Source organism: Lathamus discolor, chromosome Z (assembly GCF_037157495.1).
Source record: "Lathamus discolor isolate bLatDis1 chromosome Z, bLatDis1.hap1, whole genome shotgun sequence".
NCBI lineage: Eukaryota > Metazoa > Chordata > Aves > Psittaciformes > Psittacidae > Lathamus > Lathamus discolor.
In genome coordinates, this window is record NC_088909.1 from 76,377,302 (window position 1) to 76,399,316 (window position 22,015).

General features: G+C 38.2%; 1 protein-coding gene across 4 annotated transcripts in view; it reads right to left on the bottom strand.

The window, feature by feature from the left end:
- Positions 1–22,015, bottom strand: part of CNTLN (centlein) — a 199,616-nt gene that overhangs the window by 61,568 nt on the left and 116,033 nt on the right. For all 4 annotated transcript variants that reach the window (XM_065661947.1, XM_065661945.1, XM_065661948.1 and 1 more), the window contains 4 exons: positions 14,903–14,952; positions 7,539–7,630; positions 4,594–5,114; positions 1,873–2,047 (listed from right to left, as the gene is read on the bottom strand). In XM_065661947.1, coding sequence (XP_065518019.1) covers positions 1,873–2,047; positions 4,594–5,114; positions 7,539–7,630; positions 14,903–14,952 — 838 coding nt within the window. The remainder of the gene's footprint in view (positions 1–1,872; positions 2,048–4,593; positions 5,115–7,538; positions 7,631–14,902; positions 14,953–22,015) is intronic.

The following is a 22,015-nucleotide window of genomic DNA, read 5'->3' on the forward strand; positions in this document are numbered from 1 at the left end:
ACAGTACTAAGATCCTACCAGTATGACCACAGTATCCTACAAACAGTGAAGATATGTAACTGGATGACAGATACTAGTCTGAAATGGTGACTGTGGGTTACAGAGAACAGTGCTCTGAATGGATGACATACAAATGATCTATGCCTGCAGCAGAAGGACAGAGATCTCCACTTTAGGCCACAGCTCTGATAAATATATGTAAGAGAGTGGCAGTAACTGTCCTGATACTGCACAGGGTATTAATATAATTAAACCACGTGCAGCAAAACTGAGAAAGTCTTTATGTCATAAATTATCTCATCTCCAACCCCAGCCATAGCTCAGGACTTAGGAGATTTCACTAGCATCCCATTGTATGAGAATACCATGACCCAGCTCAAGTGTTCAAGTTCAGGAGGGATTTAAGATTCCTGCTAAAACTGGTGTCCCCAGTTGTTGATACTAAACCTGTTTGCAATACTATCCTCTGTTGTCACAAACCATATTTTCAGGTGCTTTTCCTGCAACAGGGGATGTCTACTGAAGTGTATTTACCAGATTAGGGTTATTGGGATGGTTCCTGTTTATGCTCCAAGTCCACCTGTCTGTCACATATGTCAGAATGTACCAGAAGATATCTGTGTTTCTTTTTTTCCAGTAGGAGCAGAGAGTAAATGGGCAAACAAGAAATATACTGCATGTGTCTACACGACTAAGCCAGAGAGACCAGTACCTCTTGGATTCCCTGCCTTGTATATCCTCACATAGGAGCAGCAGAAGATAAGAAAAGTAGCACACTTTGTCAGATTTTCACATATATCATATGCATCTGCTCATACTGTGTATTCTATATCAACAGATGGTTGCAGAATTTCCCTTTTTGTCAGCTTTTGTGCCAGAAAAATAGATCTTTTGATAGAAACACACAATAAATAATATATAACAAGATAATAGTTTGTATTTGCTTCAAAATTTTGGAGACTAAGAAAGTATAATGTTTTCAAACTCTTTATTATATGACCATACATAACAGAATTTCAAACTAGTTTTCTAACAGCATCAAGTTGTTCAGTGTTTCAGTATTCTGTTTCTTGAACTAAGAAACAACAATATCTTTTTGTGTTTTAAATTCCATGAAGTGATTTATTTGGGCAAATGCAGAAGGGAAAAAATATTAGAAACTGCTCAAAAGTCCAAAAATTAGTCATCTGTTACAGATTGCATAGAGGCTCTAAAGACCTGGGAAACAACCAGCTGGCCCTTTTCTGTGAAAAAACAGCATATAGATGTTAGGAATGAGGCAAGGGGTTCAAATCCCACACAATGAATGTAAATAGGTTAAGAAAAAGCTAAAAGCATAGTTTTCTCTAGATAGAATTTCTTGGACAGTGATAGAGCCAAAAGCATCTTTCTAAAAAGCAGACAACTATTTCTGCACACAGCAGATGAACTGAGAGGTGTTCACGCATGATTCATCAGCACACCATTTTGCCAGAGGGGATATGGGGATATTACTTGTTATGGGTTAGGTCACCCTGTTCTGTATGGTTTTTCTGATTGAGAGAGAGCTTAATGGTATGTCTGCAGCATTCTTTGGATTGAGAGGCAGCCAGATTTAAAGTAACTAAGTTACTGTTAAGTCTGGACAGCCTATAGTAACTTTACATTTTTTAATGAGCTTTTGCACATCTTACACTCCCTCCACTGTAGACGCTATTATTCCACATTTACAGACTAATTGTTCAGAAAATATTCTAAATTCTAGTGAAACTACCCATTGAGTATCTAGAAACAGATTTTTTCAGTTTACAACAGCCATATTAATTAAAAGGGGAACAGCAGTGACAATACTATAAAAATGCACAAGGGAACAAAACAAGTTCTATTATATACCTTTTTGTAATACAGGTGGGGTTTGCCTTCTAAACAAACAATGTTGCAGGGCTTTTGACTATCTTGTATTTGCTTTTTTCCCTGTTGTTTACTTCTGTCTGGCAGTGGATCAATGTTTTGTACTGTGTTCGCAGTCACCATTTCCAAACTTTCAGAAGCTGGTATTTCAGAGTCACTAAAACAGCACATTTAGGAAAACAAAACAAAATAAAGTTAAACCTTAAACGTTTCAAACAGCCAGTGCTTGAGCACAGAGAAAATAAGACATGCAAGAAAGTAGAGAAACTAATACAAAACCCAAAAGTACTGAGTTGATTTATTCAACAGATGTTTACAAATATGATAAAGAAGAAATCTGGGAAATTATTTTATCAAGTTCTACTGTGTCAAATGGAATCTCACTCTACAATGCCCTGAGGTGTGAGACTTCAATGTCTTCTTAAAGGACAGCTTTTGTTACAGTCTACAAAAGTCACACACATGAAAAACTACTTGTTAGTACTTCTAGTCTGCGAATAGCTCATAGAGACATACTGTTTTAATACTTACTTTCATTTTTACATTTGATAACAAAACAAATGCACAGTACTTTTCATTCAATTATATTTTGTTTCAGTTGAACTTTATTTGTAGTGTTGACTGAGACAAACTCAGAAAACACACTTCAGTGAAATATCCGCCAAGTACACATTTGGAGTGCTTTGAAATTCTGTAATCTTGGTAGTCCTTCTACTGAAACTGCCTGCCATGCACAGAAACTGGGCCTGAAACTTTCAGTCTTCTTCAAATTTTTCCTTAAACTTTCACTCAATATGCTCTTAATTTCACAGAATCCCACTGCCTTGCCTCAGATTATCATTTGTTTTCTGCTAGTCATTGAAGTTCATCTTAAAACATGAAGACTTGGATATAATATTTTCTATACTATCAGTGGCTATTAAACATAATTTGTGCAAATGGATTTATGAAGGAATCCTCTGACAGAAGGTTATTTTGTTTTGTTACTTCTCAAACCAAGGTATTTAAAAAGGCACAGTTGAGTTCCAAGTAAGTTGCACCATCATAAAAACAAAAAGTTTAGATATAGTGGCTACTTAACCAGAAAAGAGACCTTAAATTGAAGAGTTCATACAGAAACATCTTTATAATTTTCAAAACCTGTCCTGACACGCTGGTATGTCTGATTAACTGATAAGAAATCATTGTAACAGTTTGAAGGTGCTGGAGTAGCAGAGAGATATTACCAAATACATACATAATTTTCCTGCTTTCAAGGAATGTTCTATTTAGAAAATTGAAGGCATGAATCTAGAAACTCAAAGGCAATAATTACTGATAAAGAACACTGTTTATTAATAAATAGAACAGGGAAGTAAATGAAGGTATCTCACTAACTTGTTGAGAATGACACCTTGAAACATAACCTTCAGAAATATTCACTATTCTATGACACGAATTCCCTAACCTGATACCTGTAGAATTACTGAAAGCAGTATTTATGGCTAGCCATGAAAACCAAAGCCATACTATTACTTTTCACTTCACTCAAACTCAAACTGCAGTAACAATTTGCTTGCTCAATTTTGTTCTTAAAAAGCAAACCACAGTAAATTAAATAAAAAGCTCACTGATTGCAACAGAAAAACACGTGTTTTCTGTAAAATCAGATCTGCAATATTAAATTAAACATAAAAACAAACAAGCTTCACATTAATGATAGCAACTGACAAATTACATGGTTCTTAATTTGTTTTCTCTCTCAAGATCCTGTGTTTAGGAGACCCCTATTTTGCATGGGGAGAAGCTGCTGATTCGCTCTGTAAGATATCTAAAGCCAGCATGAAGCCTAAGAAGATGATACTGTCTTCTTTGCTCTGTTCTTACCTTCTCTTATTTTGGGTAAATACAGGCTGGAGGAATTTCTTTGCATGTCTCTTAGGACAAAGTATTGAAATTCAGGGTGTGATACCCATTCGCCCAGTGGCTTACTGCTTCCTCCTCAAGTACGTGTGAACGAATAGAAGCAGAAGCAAAAAATTCAAAATGCTTCTGAAGCTTGCCAGTGCAATTTTCTAAGGGACTTATGACTTACGACTGGGACTCTATACAGTAACAATTACCTTTAAAGAACTGATTTTTAACCATCATTCAATTAACGTTAGTACAATGACTGTGCATAAAACATACACGAAATAATTAGTGTGGATGGTTCTTAATTTAAAGGATGTTAAACAGCTTGTAGACATCTGCTAGCAAGCTGAAATGGGTCATTCAAAATTTATCTAACTAAATTAAGGGGAAAAAATGTTTCTCCTCCCGGGTCGGCATGTCACAAGATAACTAAACCGACTTAGTAGGCTTGCCTGGGAATCCTTAGCTGTCAGTGGTGAATATGCAAAGGGCCAGCAAATTAAATCAACCTGCCAAACTGTCAATTTCAAGCCTCATGACTGCATGAAAATAGCATCACTGGAAGAAATCAAGCATTGCCTTCTTTTGGGTTTCCTGGCACCTACTCAAATACTCATGCAGTTGTGGCTAATTTTGCATGCAAATTTCAGTCAATAAGCTCAGAACAAGACCTCCCAAGATATTTCAAAGGATCTGACAGTATTTTTTTTGAATACCAAATCAACAGTAGTTGAAATTCAATCTCCATTTGCTAGTGCTTTACATATGCACAGTGTCCCCTCTACAGGGCTAAGTTAATGAGAGCTGTACCTGCTTTCACTCACATCCTCCCAGCCGTCCTTACTGAAGTTCTCAAATACATTACTCATAACCTTGATGGACTGTTTGAGAAAAGCGCCATGATGTCCCAAAGAGCTCTTTTTCTTGGCTGTTTTTAATTTAACCTTGGTGCCTGTTATCTTGCAATTACATTGCCCAAAGGTTGCCACTGCTTTGGCTTCATGCAGTAAACACTTCAGTTCCTGCACTTGACTCAGCAAATCTTCATTTTCATTTCTCAACCTGCTAGCTTCTGCCACTTGCCCCTTCAAAGAGGCAACTTCTTTTTCCTGTGCATCAATCACTAACTGAAGTTCTGCTTTGTCTTTTTTTATTTTACAAATCCTCTTAAATAGTGTTTCCAGCTCATTCTGTCTTGTGTCCGCATCTTCCTTTTGCACTTTTAAAGATGCTTCCAAATAATTTTTCTCCTTCAATAAGTCTTCATTTACTTCTTTCTGTTTCTTTAATTCCCCTTGAATAGCTTTGAATCTTCTTTCTAGCTGTTGTACCTAACAAAAGCAATGGTAGCATTCAGAATATTTCATCCTATCCACCAGAAAAAAAAAATATTTCAAATATATTTAGTATATGACAATAATATTACATTAAGCACAAGGACAAAAGCAATCCATAGTCCCTAATTTAAAAATAATTCTAACGTAGTCCAGATGAAAGCATTTTAGCTGCAATAATACAGCTGTTGAACAAAGGGCAGATGGTAAAAGAAGTTAAAATTCCAGGCAAAGTGACACAGAAGTTTAAGTATGCTAATGAACCTTTCTGATGCATCTTGAGCTCATTACTGATTTGGTTATACATACTAATTGAATTTTAAAAACATTTTCAGAAGGAAAACTATTTTCAAATACAGACAATTTTGCACTAGCTATCTAAATCCCTGCCTTGGCAGGGGGGTTGGACGAGATGATTTCCAGAGTACTTTCCAATTCTAACAATTCTCTGATTCTGTGTAAATCAACAAGCTCTTTCAAGTGCTGTAAATACACAAATGAAATATTATTTTGATCTTCCAAAGAAACCCAAACAAATCTTAGCAAGAAATATCAGAAGCTCATCGCCTAAAAAATATGAAGGCTGAATCACAGAATCACAGAATCCCAAGGGTTGGAAGGGACCTAAAAAGATCATCTAGTCCAACCCCCCCGCAAGAGCAGGGTAACCTACAGTACATCACACAGGAACTTGTCCAGGCGGGCCTTGAATATCTCCAGTGTAGGAGACTCCACAACCCCCCTGGGCAACCTGTTCCAGTGCTCTGAAACGCATTTTCTATTCACAGAAAGGGAAAATCTGTCCTATTTCAATGAAGCCACTTTACAAGCTTCTTATACATAGTTTCAAAGAAGTATATTCAACCTATATATATGATATATATGCTTTGTAACAGCTTTTGAGGTTTACATATATTCAAGGCCACTAACAATAAACTGATTTTCAGTGTTCGTCTGGAATATTTGCTTACAGTTACAACCAAACCCCACAATTTCCAGAAATAAGGGGCAATTTTAATTTCAGCAGATACTAAACCAAACTTGTAGTCTTTGAGATTTCTCCAGAAGCTTGCACAGCACATTCTGGGTAGTAAAGGCTATTTTTCAAGGAGCTATGGTAGAACTCATATGGCCAACTTCAACCTTTTGCACTCTCTAGCACATAAAGTCATGTACAACAGCCGGAAAGAAACAAACAATGAATAGTCTCTACACCTATCCCTGAGGTACCATCATAACTCTGTATATCCATAGAGATAAAAATTACGGAGTACCTGGCAAATAAAATTATAGTTCTGAAATGTAGATGATAAGCAAGCATAAACTATGTGACATTTCAGATGGTAGATTTCGTATTATTTCAATTACTCACTCTACCTTAAGATAAATGAATGTGAGCACTTCCTATTCCGTGTGTTATTATTTTAACATGATGTTTGTCATTCAGTAATAACGAGATGACAGCCTTCATTGCCTGACCATATGGCAAGTGTTACAAGTATATGCAATCACATCATCTGCTGTAAATTACCACACTTCCTACAAGTTAATTCACAAATAAAAAATAGACATACCTGAACTGACATTCAAAGTTATAGATTTCTGTTTATTCAATTTAAGCATGCTTTTAAAGATTTATAAGTAATTAAATAAATATTGTTTTGCAAATGACAAACAAAGTGCATGATACTGTTTGAAGGATGTCTTTTCTTTGCAGCAAACAAAACATATGGTAAAATACAAGGGAGCCCTCTTAAGTGAACACCTGTTAACACACTAAACTACTTGTGTATATTACAAATATCAATACAAATAGCAACTAGTTAAGAACATCTTGTTTCTCTATGAGGTAAAACATGTAGAATGTTGAGCAGTAAAGATTAAATACTCATCATATTTGCTAAGCCAAAGAATACTAAATGCATACAGTACTATCTTGTGAAAAGAGTGATAAACCCACACATGTAGAAAATATTTGCATATGCAACGTTGTGCTAAAATTTAAATACAACAAAAGGTGGATTTATCACTATTATGCATAGAATTCATTCTGTAGCAAGAGCTCTATGGAGATTAACACCTGATAACATATAAAGTTAAATACTCAGCAAAAGAAATGAAGGTTTCTGAACTTAAAAGTGGTAAAATGCTAAGCATATGTTACCTACAATTTAGAAAATTTATTACATTTTAACATTACACCTCTAAAAATTCTTTCCATTTTCTCTGACATTAACCATGTTTATCTTACATGGTAAGTTCATAGTGAGTTCACTTGAGTTCATTTTTGACACAATTTTGGAAATCCATATTTTTTTGAATTAGGTAAGGAAATTATGACCTAAATTAATGAGTACTCACTTTTACATATATGATTCTTATATTAAAATCTAGATCTGTTTGCTGGGGTTGGTGTCTTACCTTCTGTAACATTTGATGTGAAACTTCTTTCATATTCTTCTTTGCAGTACTGTTCTTGACCTCATCATCTTCACTAAGTTTGGAAAGTGGCTCTATAAGAAAGTAATAATACTTGTCTATCAGAAAATATGTAATTGTTACACCTAATATTTCACTAAAAGGTACGTAGAGATTTAAAGGAAATGCATTCTTTACTTCCGCAATTATTTATAATGTCGTATATTTTCTTGGCAGTCAGCCTTTGGTCAGTTTCTGAAAAGTGACCTCTTTTCAAAGTGTTCTGTCACATAATTATAAATCTTTGTAGCATCACAGTATGTTTTTTTACAGAGTACAAGCTTTTCAAAGGTACAATAGATCTGCAGGTTAAAAACGCTGTACTTTCATTCCAGTTTTTATCCCTTTATAGACTATTCCCTCTATGGCTTAAAAGCAGAATTCATTGCCTTTTTATCTACACAGTCACTACCAGTTCTGTTCTCTAGGTCTTGTCCCCTGCTAGGAGGATCAGAGTGATTGGTGAACAAAGCAAACAGTAACAGAATTAGGATGGATGAAAACTTTAAATCCCCTTTTTTTGTTAAGTGAAAGATCATGTACTTTACCAGACAAATCACACAAATCATTCTGTTTTAATACTGTGAATTCATAACAGTTAGAAATTGATACAACTAATGAGAGTGAGCACGACTCTGACGTATTGCTCTCAGAGACAGCCAATAAGTTAAAATTTGATCTATTCATACAGAAGAATGCTAAGGAAAATTTTAGATGTACAAATAGGTATAGTAAATCAAAATAAAATGCATTCTGTTTAGATCTGCACCAACAGCTTAACTTTTGTGAATTGCCCACTGCTCACAGAAATGAGCAATTACACACCTCCGGACTTTTTCTTGGAATATGAAATAACATGTTAAAGAACAAAAAATTCCTCCAACACTGTAAACCCACAATATTCACATTTCTTTTCTCAGTCTTCTTGCCTCAATTAACTTAAAGAATTAATCATAGCAGACAAATATCTGTGCTATTTGGTGGAGGGCTGCTTTAGAAGTATCATTTCAAACTACAAGCAGACACTGCAGGTCACTTAAAAACTTTTGATTTATAAACAAAACAAGTGCAGAAGAAAACCATGTTACTCTCTGTAGATTCACAATCCTCTTGATATAAACAGTGACTAACAAGTTTGTTAGAGTGAATTAGACCTTTCTTTTGTCTTTGGAACATGTCATGGCCAATTAATACTTCTGTATTCATGAAATAAATAGAACACTATTCTAAAGATAATAAAAGCTGAAAAAGGTAAAACTATGCATCTGGGGAATATGTACCTTTACCTTGATATTAATATGGTAGTTCCCATGCTATTTCAGACTATAGTCCCCCAGCACAGTGGTACTGCATACATTTACAACATTCTTTAAGTAACACACAAAGATAATATGAACATGCTTTTCATCTTTTTCTAAATATTCACTCATTTGAATGTCTGCTATAACTTTTATATCAGCATTTACTGTACCCCACTGAAAAGAAAAAAGATTTCCCATATTCCAAGTAACTGATCAAAGCACACAAGGTGTTATGTTTATTATGTGGATATACCAAAATACAATTTAAAACTCTATAAATAAACATATTATGTGCTGAAAATAAAGAAAACTACTGCAAAATAGACACAAAAGACAGTATATTTTCAGTATTATCACAGAAGTCACAAGAAATGTAAATGAAAGAAAATCCAAAGATCACTGATGAATAACCCCTTCTATTGAGCACAAAATAGATGGCCTATTCAGCCCCCTTTTCTCCTCCTCCCTTCTAATTGTTATGTAATTGTTCACAGGAACTGGTTAAGGAAGCAATAAAGCACCACTGTCTGTAACTGTCTGTCTGTCTAGGATAGTAGAAAGATTCATCATATTAGTTTACTCAGGAAGATGTATGTTCTACCCATCTACACTCTACTGCAGGAAGAAATCCTAAGTTCTCCCTCAAGGAATAGACCCAAAAGTCATAAATGCCACTATCTTGAGAATGGCTCAATGTCCGGCTGGAGACCAGTAACAAGTAGTGTCCCTCAGGTGTTTGGACCAGTCTTGTTCAACATCTTTGTTGGTGACACGGACAGTGGGACTGAGTGCGCCGTCGGCAAGTTTGCCGATGACACCAAGTTGCGTGGTTCAGTTGATAACGCTGGAAGGAAGGGATGCCATCCAGAGGGACCTTGACACGCTTGTGAGGTGGGCTGATGCCAAACTTATGAAGTTTGACCATGCCAAGTGCAAGGTCCTACACCTGGGTCGGAGCAATCCCAGGCACAGCTACAGGTTGGGCAAAGAAGAGATTCAGAGCAGCCCTGCAGAGAAGGACTTGGGGGTGCTGGTCGATGAGAAAATGAATATGAACCAGCTTCAGTATGCACTCGCAGCCCAGAAAGCCAACCATATCCTGGGCTGCATCAAAAGGAGCGTGACCAGCAGGTCGAACGAGGTGATCCTGCCCCTCTACTCTGCTCTCTTGAGACCTCACTTGGGAGTATTGTGTGCAGTTCTGGTGTCCTCAACATAAAAAGGACATGGAACTGCTGGAACAAGTGCAGAGGAGGGCCATGAGGATGATCAGGGGACTGGAGCACCTCCCGTATGAAGATACGCTGAGAAAGTTGGGGCTGTTCAGCCTGGAGAAGAGAAGGCTGCGTGGAGATCTCATAGCAGCCTTCCAGTATCTGAAAGGTGCCTATAGGAATGCTGGGGAGGGACTCTTTCTTAGGGACTGTAGTGACAGGACAAGGGGTAACAGGTTAAAACTTAACAGGGGAAGTTTAGATTGGATATAAGGGAGAAATTCTTTACTGTGAGGGTGGTGAGGCACTGGCATAGGTTGCCCAGGGAGGCTGTAAATGCTCCATCCCTGGCAGTGTTCAAGGCCAGGTTGGACGAAGCCTTGGGTGACATGGTTTAGTGTGAGGTGTCCCTGCCCATGGGAGGGGGTTAGAACTAGATGATCTAAGGTCCTTTCCAACCCTAACTTTTCTATGATTCTATGATTCTATCTTCAGTCATCAAATTACCGTGGTCTTACAGAGGTATACTTAGGTCCCACTGGGAAAACATAGTTAACTGCCAGCTTTAGAATGTAACACTTAATGCCTAATTAATAGTCACCAAATCTGATGATAATGGTGCCAAAGCAGCCCTTGAATTATGATATTACAGTTCACTATTAATGCTTGCAGAAAGCCTTCTTACACAGAGAAAAAAACATCAGTTGTGAAAAACAACCCCAGAGTTATGCATTAGTCGCTCACAGAGTAGCTACATGAACCACCAAAAGAATGCCATTTTTGCCTCTGGTATGTACTGGGTGAAGGATTCCCTGACAGACAGAAGATGCTGTAGCGTAGAAAGCCAGTGTTACTGACTTTTTGCTCCCAAAGTTGTGCTAAGTCTAAAAGAGCCAGCGGGAAAATCCAGGGTGAAGACCATAAGAAGGCAATGCCATTCTCACACACAGGCTGTGAAATTGGTAGGTTCATAAGTCATATAATGAAAGAAGCCTTCAAACTGCCTCAATGAAGAAATAAGGGGCCAACATTTAAGCTTCTTCTAATAAGGCACTTGCTTTTCTGGATTGGGTTAGATAGATCCATTTTCCTGCTTTTGGAGAAAATGGCATGAGTTCCGGACAATACATTCTTTACATTCACACACAAATAATGACAAGGATAGCATGAATATTGAATTTGCATTTGATAACTACTAGAAAATAATTATTTGATTGCTTGGGCAATTGAAGCAGAATGGAAAGAAACTGGGAATGGGAGAAGCAGAATTTTCTTTTCCTCTGACCTTCGTCTTTGACCAGCAAGGTTTGAAAAATGATACAGAAGAGCAACAAAGCTAACCAGTACTTCCTCCTGACAAACACTACTGATATCTAATCAAGCAAGAGGATAGAGCTTATCTTTTTTCATAGAGAGAAGCTAAGCCACTTTTTTTCAGAATTTATCCCTTAATGTCTGTCCCGGGTTCACCAGTAGCCATTTTTCTCCTTCTTAGTAGCTGGTGCAAGCTCTGTGTTTTGACTTCCAGCCTGGGCAGAGAGCTGATAACACCGATTGTTTTTAATTGTTGCTAAGTAATGTTCATTCTGGCCAAGGACTCTGTGAGTCTCATGCTCTGCCGGGGACAAGGGGAGGCCGGGAGGAAGCAGAGACAGGACACCTGACCCAAGCTAGCCAAAGAGGTATTCCATACCACAGCAGGTCATGCCCAGGGAGGTAACTGGGAGTTACCCGGAAGGGCCCAGGCTCTCTTCGGGGTGCCGAACTCATTCGCCGGTGGTATCGTATTCTCTTGTTATTTTCTCTTATCAATATTATCATTGGTGGTAGCAGCAGTGGTTTGTGTTATACCTTAGTTACCGGACTGTTCTTATCTCAACCCGTGGGAGTTACATTCTCTCAATTCTCCTCCCCACCCCTCTGGGAGCGGGGGTGGGGGAGGGAAGAAAGAGGGAGAAAAAAAAGGTGGGTGGGGAGTGAGTGAACAAGCTGTGTAGATCAGTTTAAACCACGACAGTTCTTTTTGGCACCCAACGTGGGGCACGAAGGGTTGAGATAACAACAGATCTGACCGGAATAACAGTCACTCGTCACAATGCTGATTTATTGGCTCTCAAAGTTGTTCCTCTTGATCTCACAGTCTCAGTATATCGTACCTTACTTAAGAGCTGGTATTTGCTGTGGTAGTGTTTTTCAAGTGTGGGCCTTGGGCTAAGGTTCTTGTCTCATTGTACTTTATGATAATGACTTGTAATACAATAGAATCATTGATCATGAAACTGATCTGGCTTATGTTCCTGGTATGGTCACCATCTTTGTACTTTGGGAGGTATATATTATATACCTAATGGAATGCCTAATGGAACAGGCACCTGCTTAGGTGAAAGTGAATTCCAACATCATTGATAAACTGAGTAAATTCATGTCAGATTTATTTGTAGAAAAGATAACATAGTAACACTGTGAACAAAATGTACTTAGACCCTATCAAGTTTGAATCTCAGCAAATTATGAATAACAGACCTGACTTTTATTTGGGAAAAAGAAGGCATTTAATACTCATTTTAGGGCAGAGGATGTACACACTTTCCTAGCACGTGAGCAAGAATTGCTTACATATGCTCATTTACACTCAAATATGGACATCCAGCTTCAGTTGTTATGGTGTAGTCATCTAGAAAATGGCAACCAATTGTTAAAAGTGTCCACTACATGGCGATATTTGAGGATTTGCAAGGGCAACAACAAGGAAATTACTTTTTATAGCCTAGGTGAGCAAGTATTTTTTATACTTCAATTGGTAAAAGTTTGGAAATAGCTGGAAATAGCTCAGTCTCATGTGCTAATGAAAGTGTTGCTTAATACTTATCTTTGGACTTAATTTTGAATCTTAGAAAAAAAATCCTATCCATCTAAATGATTCTTATAACAACAAATACTGGAAAAGGTAAATAAAATTTGCCTAACACATTTCACTAGAAGTTTAACCCTTTTTCTCAGTCCCAGTATAACAACAACTAATCATCATTGACAATGACCAGAGGGCTGGAGAGCCTCTCCTTTGAAGACAGGCTGAGAGAGTCAGGCATGTTCAGCATGGAGAAGAGAAGGCTCTAGGGAGACCTTAGGGCAGCTTCCAGTACCTAAAGGGACCCAGAAGAAATCTGGAGAAGGACATCTGACAAAGGCCTGTAGCCACAGGACAAGGGGGAATGGTTTTAAACTGACAAGAGGGCAGATTCAGATTAGAAGTTAGGAAGAAATTCTTCACTATGAGGGTGGTGAGACATTGGAACAGGTGCCCAGAGAAGTTGTGGATGCGCTATGCCTGGCAGTGTTCAAGGCCAGTTTAGATACGACTTTGAGCAACCTGGTCTAGTGGAAGGTGTCCCTGTCTGTGGCATGGAGGTTGGAACCACATGATCTTTAAGGTCCTTCTAACCCAAACCGTTCTGTGATTCTATGATCATATCAATAACCAATCTAGAAATGTGTATCTACCCATGAGCTTTTGAAGGAGGATATGCTTTAATCTGAAAAGATAATGAAAAAAGAAGGAATAAAAGACTAATTGTTAAAGCACTAAACATGTCAAGAACTGGCAGTTTCAGGGATCTGACTGTTTTCTGGATATGTGGTTACAGCTGAGCAGGCCCTCAACTCCTCACCGCTGGTTGCCTTCCCACTTATGTCTCTGCGAAGACTGACTAAATTGGCAAAAGCAAAGAAATTATTTTTAAAGTCAGTGTTTGAAACTTTCACTAAGTTTCTATCTGAAGCTGTGAATGTAACACATAAAAAGTAATATGAAAGAAAACAGTAACTTTCAGTTTTCAGCAACTGGATATTTCCACTAAGTTTTATAGATAACTATAAACCAAACTTAAAAGAAAGGGGAAGAAAATCCATATATTTTCATTCAAGTAGCCAATATTATCACACATCCTCCCCCCCAAAAGCAATGCAAAGCAAAACCAAACCAAATCCCAGCAGAAAACTGGGGTAAACAATCATAAGGTTTTATTGTCAAGAACATTCAAAGCACTTCTTCCAGTTTTCTACTCCCTTCCTTTGTACCATATTGTGCATAAAGAATTCACCACAGATGTGACACACAGCTGTACTGTAACTATGCATTCTTGAATGCTTCTCCCATACCATTCAGGAACAGCAAATAATACAGAGAATCAGAGAAGTGATGGAGAAGCAGTGATAATATACTGCCTATCTGACTGACAAAGACCTATCTACATAGAACCACCAATTATTGTAAAGATTGTAAAGATATAAAAGAAGATATCGATGAACAATTCTTATAATAGTTCCATCATTTTGATTCACTTGCAAGTTCACATAATTTTTGAGACTAGTATGAAAAGAGAAGTCTGAATGAGCACGAAATTTCTGTATCACTGAATATCAATACTTCTGTATCACTGAATTTCAGAACTTCAAAAACCATTTCAGATTCTGAAGAAAGCTTCATAAACAAGATTTATATTTTACACATATATTTATAAACACATACATAGATCCTTTAAACATAATTAATTTTATATATAGTATATATAAACAAGTTGCAAACATGTATTAGTGTGGAAGTTGTTATTGATTTAATAGGCATATGGAAAACTTTAGGTTAATAATACTTTGAAATAAGAACATACATGGCCTTACACATACAAAACACACATTCAAGAGAAAGATATTTCTAACAGGCTACATACACACATATGAAATTCTACACTTTTTTCATTGTAAACATAGTTAAATTCCTGTATTGTGAACTTACCCACAGGTTGGTGTACTTTCATCTGACCCAATTCTTTTTCAAGATTCAGTCTACAAAAGAGGAAATAAAAAACTATGAACTACAGAACAATCACACAGACACCACTAAAACCATTAAAAAAAATCAATCAAAACCATATCAATATAATAGGGAGGAGAAAGTTGTTAAGACCCAGGAATTTGTTCTAACTTGATAATATTTGGCATACTTTAAACATAAGCACATTTATACAAGAGCTGGTTAAAATATATAAGTCTGAATTTACAAAATTCAGGTATATTATTGGTTGGAACATACACTGAGAAGTTTCAGCGAGTCTTTTTTAGGTAAGGAAATGCCTGAGATGAAAAGGAAACCAGTAGGAGGTGGATTCCTGTTGAGAGGGGAATAAGTACTCAGTCTCAGGGGAAACTACCAGCCAACCTTGTGCAGATGTATCATACCATTCTCCTTTATTTCTGTGAATATTTGAGAAACTTACTAAGAAAATTTCTCCTCCCCCTTTCCAGCCCTGATCTACTACTATTATACCACTACAGTTTATTCTGTAATATCAATCAGCTAAAGTCTGTACACCAAAATGCCTGAATTACTGTTTTGTATTTTATTAAAGTTACATACAAATAAAAGCTGCCAGGATATCAGTGCCAGAGATTCAAATTGGGAAATGCTAGAATTAAAGACATTAATTTAAATGGTTCATTTATGTTTTCTGTCAATCTTTAGTTATATAGCTGCACTCTATTTTAGAAATAAGATACACACTGATTTCAGCCTAAGATCCAATAGCACCTAGACCAGAGGACAGGCATTTAATATGCAGATTTTGCTTAAAATATAACCTCATATTCTGTAAAAATACACATTATTCTAGCTCTATTCTGAAGGTTGCATTGCTAATTTCCTCGCAGCTATTTCTGCTGTACTCTAAATAGCAGCACCTAACTGGTTTACAAGAAATTTATGTTTTACAGATTCCCTCTGATCTAAGGTACAAATAATATCTGCAAACTTTAGAAAGTGTTTAAAAATAAAACGTATTTTAAAACACATTATTTGTTTAATGTATCTCTGACTCAGCTGTAACACAACTACAAAGAATATGAGAAACATGGAAAGTAACTTTCTTTGAATGACACATAAGACTCCAGGATCACTCAGCTGCCTTCACAGGTTGACTTTCTTTGCTCTTCTTTCATTCTCCATGTTCAGTCATCATCAATTTCTGTAACACAGCCTACAGTGGCCTTTACCTCCACACTGTTTTAACTCCTCATAGCACATTCACTTTTTCCACTGAGCAGCAAAATGCTTCCTTGAAAAAACATTCTCTATGTAACTAAACACTATTCAACTTTACATGCTTCTTGTTGAACCTTTATCTTCTGAATATGCTATTTTTCAACTTCAAAAACATATGAATAATCATACTGCCTCCCTACGCAGAAAGTGACAAGCACGCAATGATAATTGTACAAGATTTTGAAGAGAGTTAACTTTTACATAAAGAGAATTTTAGGGTGATGAAAGACATGCAGAAGTAAATAAATTACAGGAAATATGTAAAGGGGTAGGTTTATAGTCTGAATATCTGAAGCACTTCCAAATAAATTGTGAAATGGTCTCCAACTGAAGTTATGATATATCTAAGCTGGAAATATTTCAGCAAAGCCTAACAAATTATAATGTGTAATACAAGATCCAACCCATACTAGTCAATGACTGGCTTACATGAATGCTAGAAATGCCCCACTGGGTTAGACCCATGCTGGGTCCATCTATCACCGGTGCTCTGTCTCCAGCAGAGGCAAAAGCAGATGCTACTCAGAACAGAGAGCAAGCCCAATAGTTGACGCAGGTCTGATCACAATTTCCCATCCTGAAAGTGGCACGTAAGCACTATTCCTTGTTTCCTCTGCTTTAACTGGTTCCCTGCTGCTAAAAGGACCTTTCCTTCAATCCTGCAGGAATTTAGAATCTTTCATGTGGAGCCTTGTAAGAGACAATGGGGAAATACAGATCAGGTTACTGCTATCACTTAGTTAATGTCACCCTTCTGCAATTTCATCAGGCTAATGGAGCAGGATTTCCCTTTACAAGAGCATTAGTGATGTCTTCCCCAAAAAAACATGTTGATCCATGCTCAGTGCATTTGTTTTTTTGTGTGTTTTTTTTTTTTTTTCTCTCTCTCTCTCCCTCTTTGTCCTGATGACAAACTTCCCAAGTATGGGAAGATATTAACAAATAACTTATCTACTTGACGTCATAACTGCTGTACAGTTATTTCAAACATTTTATCTGCTATAAAGATTTTATCTGCTATAAAGAATGAGTTGTTAGCATCTTCTTAACCATCTTCACCATGATGCAAAGACTGATGCAAAGATTCACTGAGCTGTTCTTGTAAACCTGGTATACCTTTTTACACTGTTATCATTCAGCAAAACTATAAATTTCCTAACTAGCTTCCTTTTCACTTAAGTTAAGGAAAATTTTACTATCACAGCTAAAGCTTCTCTGAAAACAACTCTCCTGGGTCTTCTTTTAGCTTTCTCAACTTTCCACTTGCATTTGTCCTGCCATTGTTTATTGGCCTACATGTTCGGACCAATGCAATTTTAAGTTCTAAACGCTCACCTTTTCTGGCTGTGAGGGCCACAGAAACAAATTCTCACTGAGCCTTCACAGAGAGGTTTTTAAAAGCATTTTTGGGTGGGAACTAGTTTTTTTTTTTTTTTGGGGGGGGGATGTTGTGGGGTTTTTTTTCTTTTTTTTTTTTTGGTGGGATGTGTGTGTTGTTTTGTTTTGGGTTTTTATTTAACTTTTTTTTTTATTTAATTTCTTACATGGCAGTACATATTTCAGCTGGGTTTCAGCTACACTACTTTTCTTATCTGTCTCCAACTGTTCATAGGCTTTCTGTAATGCTTGTTCTAGTGTTTGGCGTGTTGGAAGTTTTTTTTAGTTGCTTCATTTTGAAGTGTTTCTCTTTCTCAAAAGTGAATATCCTCAGTCCAATTCATTTGGTCCACTCTATTCTGCTACTATGTAAATCTAATAATAATAATAAAAAAAACCCAAAAGTAATAATAATAATAATAATTAAAAAAAGGCAAACATCACATGAACCCATCTTTGCAAAGGATGAGACACAGGGAAATACAGCCTTCACCTCTTTTATGAGGAAAGGTACATAAGAATTCAACCTGGAAATTGTGTCCAGCCAGCGAATGGACAAGAAGGTCATTGGAAACAGCTAGCATGGATTTACTACGGAAAAATCTTGCTTTGCCAATCTGACTCCCTCTGTAAGGAGATGACTGGCTGTAAGAATAAAGGGAGAGCAGCCAGTGGTGTATACCTTGAATTTGGCAAAACATTTGAGATGGTCTCCCATTGATAAATACTTAAGATCTGAATTGAAAAGTAGGTAAGGTGGCTGGAAAATTGGCTGGATTGTTAAGGCTCAAAGGCTCACGATCTGTAGAGTGGAGCTACCTGATAGCTAGCAATCAAAAGTATCTCTCATGGATCCATATGACAACCCGTATGGTTAATGTATTTATTAACAACCTCAAAGATAGGCTAGAGTGCCTCTCAGCAAGTTTACAGAGGGGAGCAACTGATATGCTCACTAGAGGGCTGGACCGCTGTTCAGAGAGACCTCACAGGAAGAAAAAATGGGCTGACAGGAACTTTATGAAATTCACCAAAGTCCATCTGGCTAGAGCGCAGCTTTGCAGAAAAAGTGGAGTCCTTAAGAGCAACAAGTGGAGCTTAAGGTAGTGACATGTCTTTGTGGCAAAAGCTAATATACTAGCTGTATAAGCATGAGTATAGACAGTTGCTTAACAAAATTGATTCTATTCAGCATTTCTGCATATGTGGCTATGTGTTGTTTCAGGCTCCTCCAAGAAAGACACAGACTAACTAGATTAAGGCGAGTAAAGGAGTACCATGATGGGCACATGTTTTGTGATGACAGTGTGAAAGATCTGGGTTTATTCAACCCCATGAGAAGGGAAGATTTTATTGCTGTCTATGTAACGCAAGGGCATCACGAAAGAGTGACTTTTCCAGAGTGCAGTGGGTGAGAGCCAATGGACACAAATTCTAATCTATGCATCACACTTCAACTAGATATAATAAGAAGTTGCTCATTAGGCTGGTCAGACCCTGAACAGTTGCCCAGAAAGTTTCTGAAATCTCTATCCTTGGTCTCCCATCTCCTCCAGCCTTTGTTAAAACTTTAAAAGATACTAACAAAGCTTCCTAAACTGCCATTACTTTAAGCAGCATGTTGGGTAAGACAGTTTCCAGAGGTTCCTGCCAAGCTGCACAGTTCAGTGCTTCTCATCGTATTGAGGTAAACATTACAGTGAGGCTTTCTCTCTGATGCTTTCTGAACTAAGTTCTGTATGCCACTCAAATAAATTCCAGAACAGTATTTTTTCATTTAGTTTCTAAGACTGATTATTCTAGAAAAAGAATTTTTTCCACATGAAATTTGTATCTCTACATCTTTTCTCGGCAAGATAATGATGCAGGCTTTATGTGGATAGTTGAAACCTCCCATGATAAATGTTCTTTGCAGCAGCACATATAAAACATGTCTTATACGTAGATAATCATATATGTCACACTAAAGGCTCTGACTGCACCACCCAGTTCTTAGAAGGCAGACACAGGGACTGTGAGAATGAAGACCTTGGGCCCACTGTAGGAGAGGATCTGGTTCGAGACCATCTTAAAAATCTGAATGCGCACAAGTCCGTGGGACCTGATGAAATCCATCCATGGGTCCTGAAGGAGCTGGCGAATGAAGTTGCTAAGCCACTGGCCATCGTATTTGAAAAATCATGGCAGTCAGGTGAAGTTCCCGATGACTGGAAGAAGGGAAATATCACCCCCATTTTCAAGAAGGGGAAAATGGAAGACCTGGGGAATTACAGACCAGTCAGTCTCACCTCTGTGCCTGGCAAAATCTTGGAGCACATTCTCCTGGATGGCATGCTAAAGCACATGAAAAACAACAAGGTGCTTGGTGACAGCCAGCATGGCTTCACGAAAGGGTAATCCTGCCTGACCAATTTGGTGGCCTTCTATGATGGGGCTACAGAATTGATGGATAAGGGTAAAGCAGTTGATGTCATCTACCTGGACTTGTGCAAAGCGTTTGACACTGTCCCACACCACATCCTTCTCTCTAAATTGGAGAGACATCAATTTAATGGATGGACCACTCGGTGGATAAAGAACTGGCTGGACGGCCACACACAAAGAGTTGTGGTCAATGGCTCGATGTCCGGCTGGAGACCGGTAATGAGCGGTGTCCCTCAGGGATCAGTGTTGGAACCGGTCTTGTTTAACATCTTTGTCACTGACATGGACAGTGGGATTGAGTGCGCCCTCAGCAAGTTTGCCCATGACACCAAGCTATGTGGTTCGGTTGATACGCTGGAGGGAAGGGATGCCATCCAGAGGGACCTTGACACGCTTGTGAGGTGGGCTGATGCCAACCTTATGAAGTTCAACCACGACAAGTGCAAGGTCCTACACCTGGGTCGGAGCAATCCCAGGCACAGCTACAGGTTGGGCAAAGAAGAGATTCAGAGCGGCCCTGCAGAGAAGGACATGGGGGTGCTGGTCGATGAGAAAATGAACATGAGCCGGCTTCAGTGTGCACTCGCAGCCCAGAAAGCCAACCGTATCCTGGGCTGCATCAAAAGGAGCGTGACCAGCAGGTCGAACGAGGTGATCCTGCCCCTCTACTCTGCTCTCTTGAGACCTCACTTGGGAGTATTGTGTGCAGTTCTGGTGTCCTCAACATAAAAAGGACATGGAACTGCTGGAACAAGTCCAGAGGAGGGCCACGAGGATGATCAGGCGACTGAAGCACCTCCCGTATGAAGACAGGCTGAGGAAGTTGGGGCTGTTCAGCCTGGAGAAGAGAAGGCTGCGTGCAGATCTCATAGCAGCCTTCCAGTACCTGAAGGGGGCCTATAGGGATGCTGGGGAGGGACTCTTTGTCAGGGACTGTAGTGACAGGACAAGGGGTAACGGGTTAAAACTTAAACAGGGGAAGTTTAGATTGGATATAAGGAGGAAATTCTTTCCTGTTAGGGTGGTGAGGCACTGGAATGGGTTGCCCAGGGAGGTTGTGAGTGCTCCATCCCTGGCGGTGTTCAAGGCCAGGTTGGATGAAGCCTTGTGTGGGATGGTTTAGTGTGAGGTGTCCCTGCCCATGGCAGGGGGGTTGGAACTAGATGATCTTGAGGTCCTTTCCAACCCTAACTATTCTATCATTCTATAAATTGCTTTTCACTAGGTGGACTGCTACCTGCATCCTGACCTTAAATATTTTTCAATCTGGGGAAGTTTACACAAGTATAGCCTTTTAGCAATTACTCTCATCCTGTCCTATCCTATTCAGTCAGTTGGTTGGTTTCTTGGTTTCTTTCATTTCTTCTAATCTCGGAAGCCTGACAATCTTTGGTTCACAAAATTACTAAATTCTGAATGCACAGATTGGGCCACTTGAGGCCAACATGGTTAAACTCAGCAAACCTCTAAATATTTAACTCATTCAGGAACAGATTCTACACTGAATTCTATTCACACTTTTATTTCTGAAAACCAAAAGTAATACAATAAAACTTCCAAACTTTATTTCCTACAGATTTTTTTGACAAATATAGTGCTGAGAAAAATAAAAACATAATCTGTATGTTCTTGATATATATTACATTCATTGCACAAAATCAGAAGATGAAAAAGGAATGTAGAAGTAATTAGAATCATAGAATAGAAACAAAGAATCATTAGGGTTGGAAAGGAACTCAAGATCATCCAGTTCCAACCCCCCTGCCATGGGCAGGGGCACCTTACACTAAACCATGTCACCCAAGGCTTCGTCCAACCTGGCCTTCAACACCACCAGGAATGGAGCATTCACAACTTCCTTGGGCAACCCATTCCAGTGCCTCACCACCCTTACTGTAAAGAATTTCTCCTTTATATCCAATCTAAACTTCCCCTGTTTAAGTTTGAACCTATTACCCCTTGTCTTATCACCACGGTCCCTAGTGAAGAGTCACTCTCCAGCATTCTTGT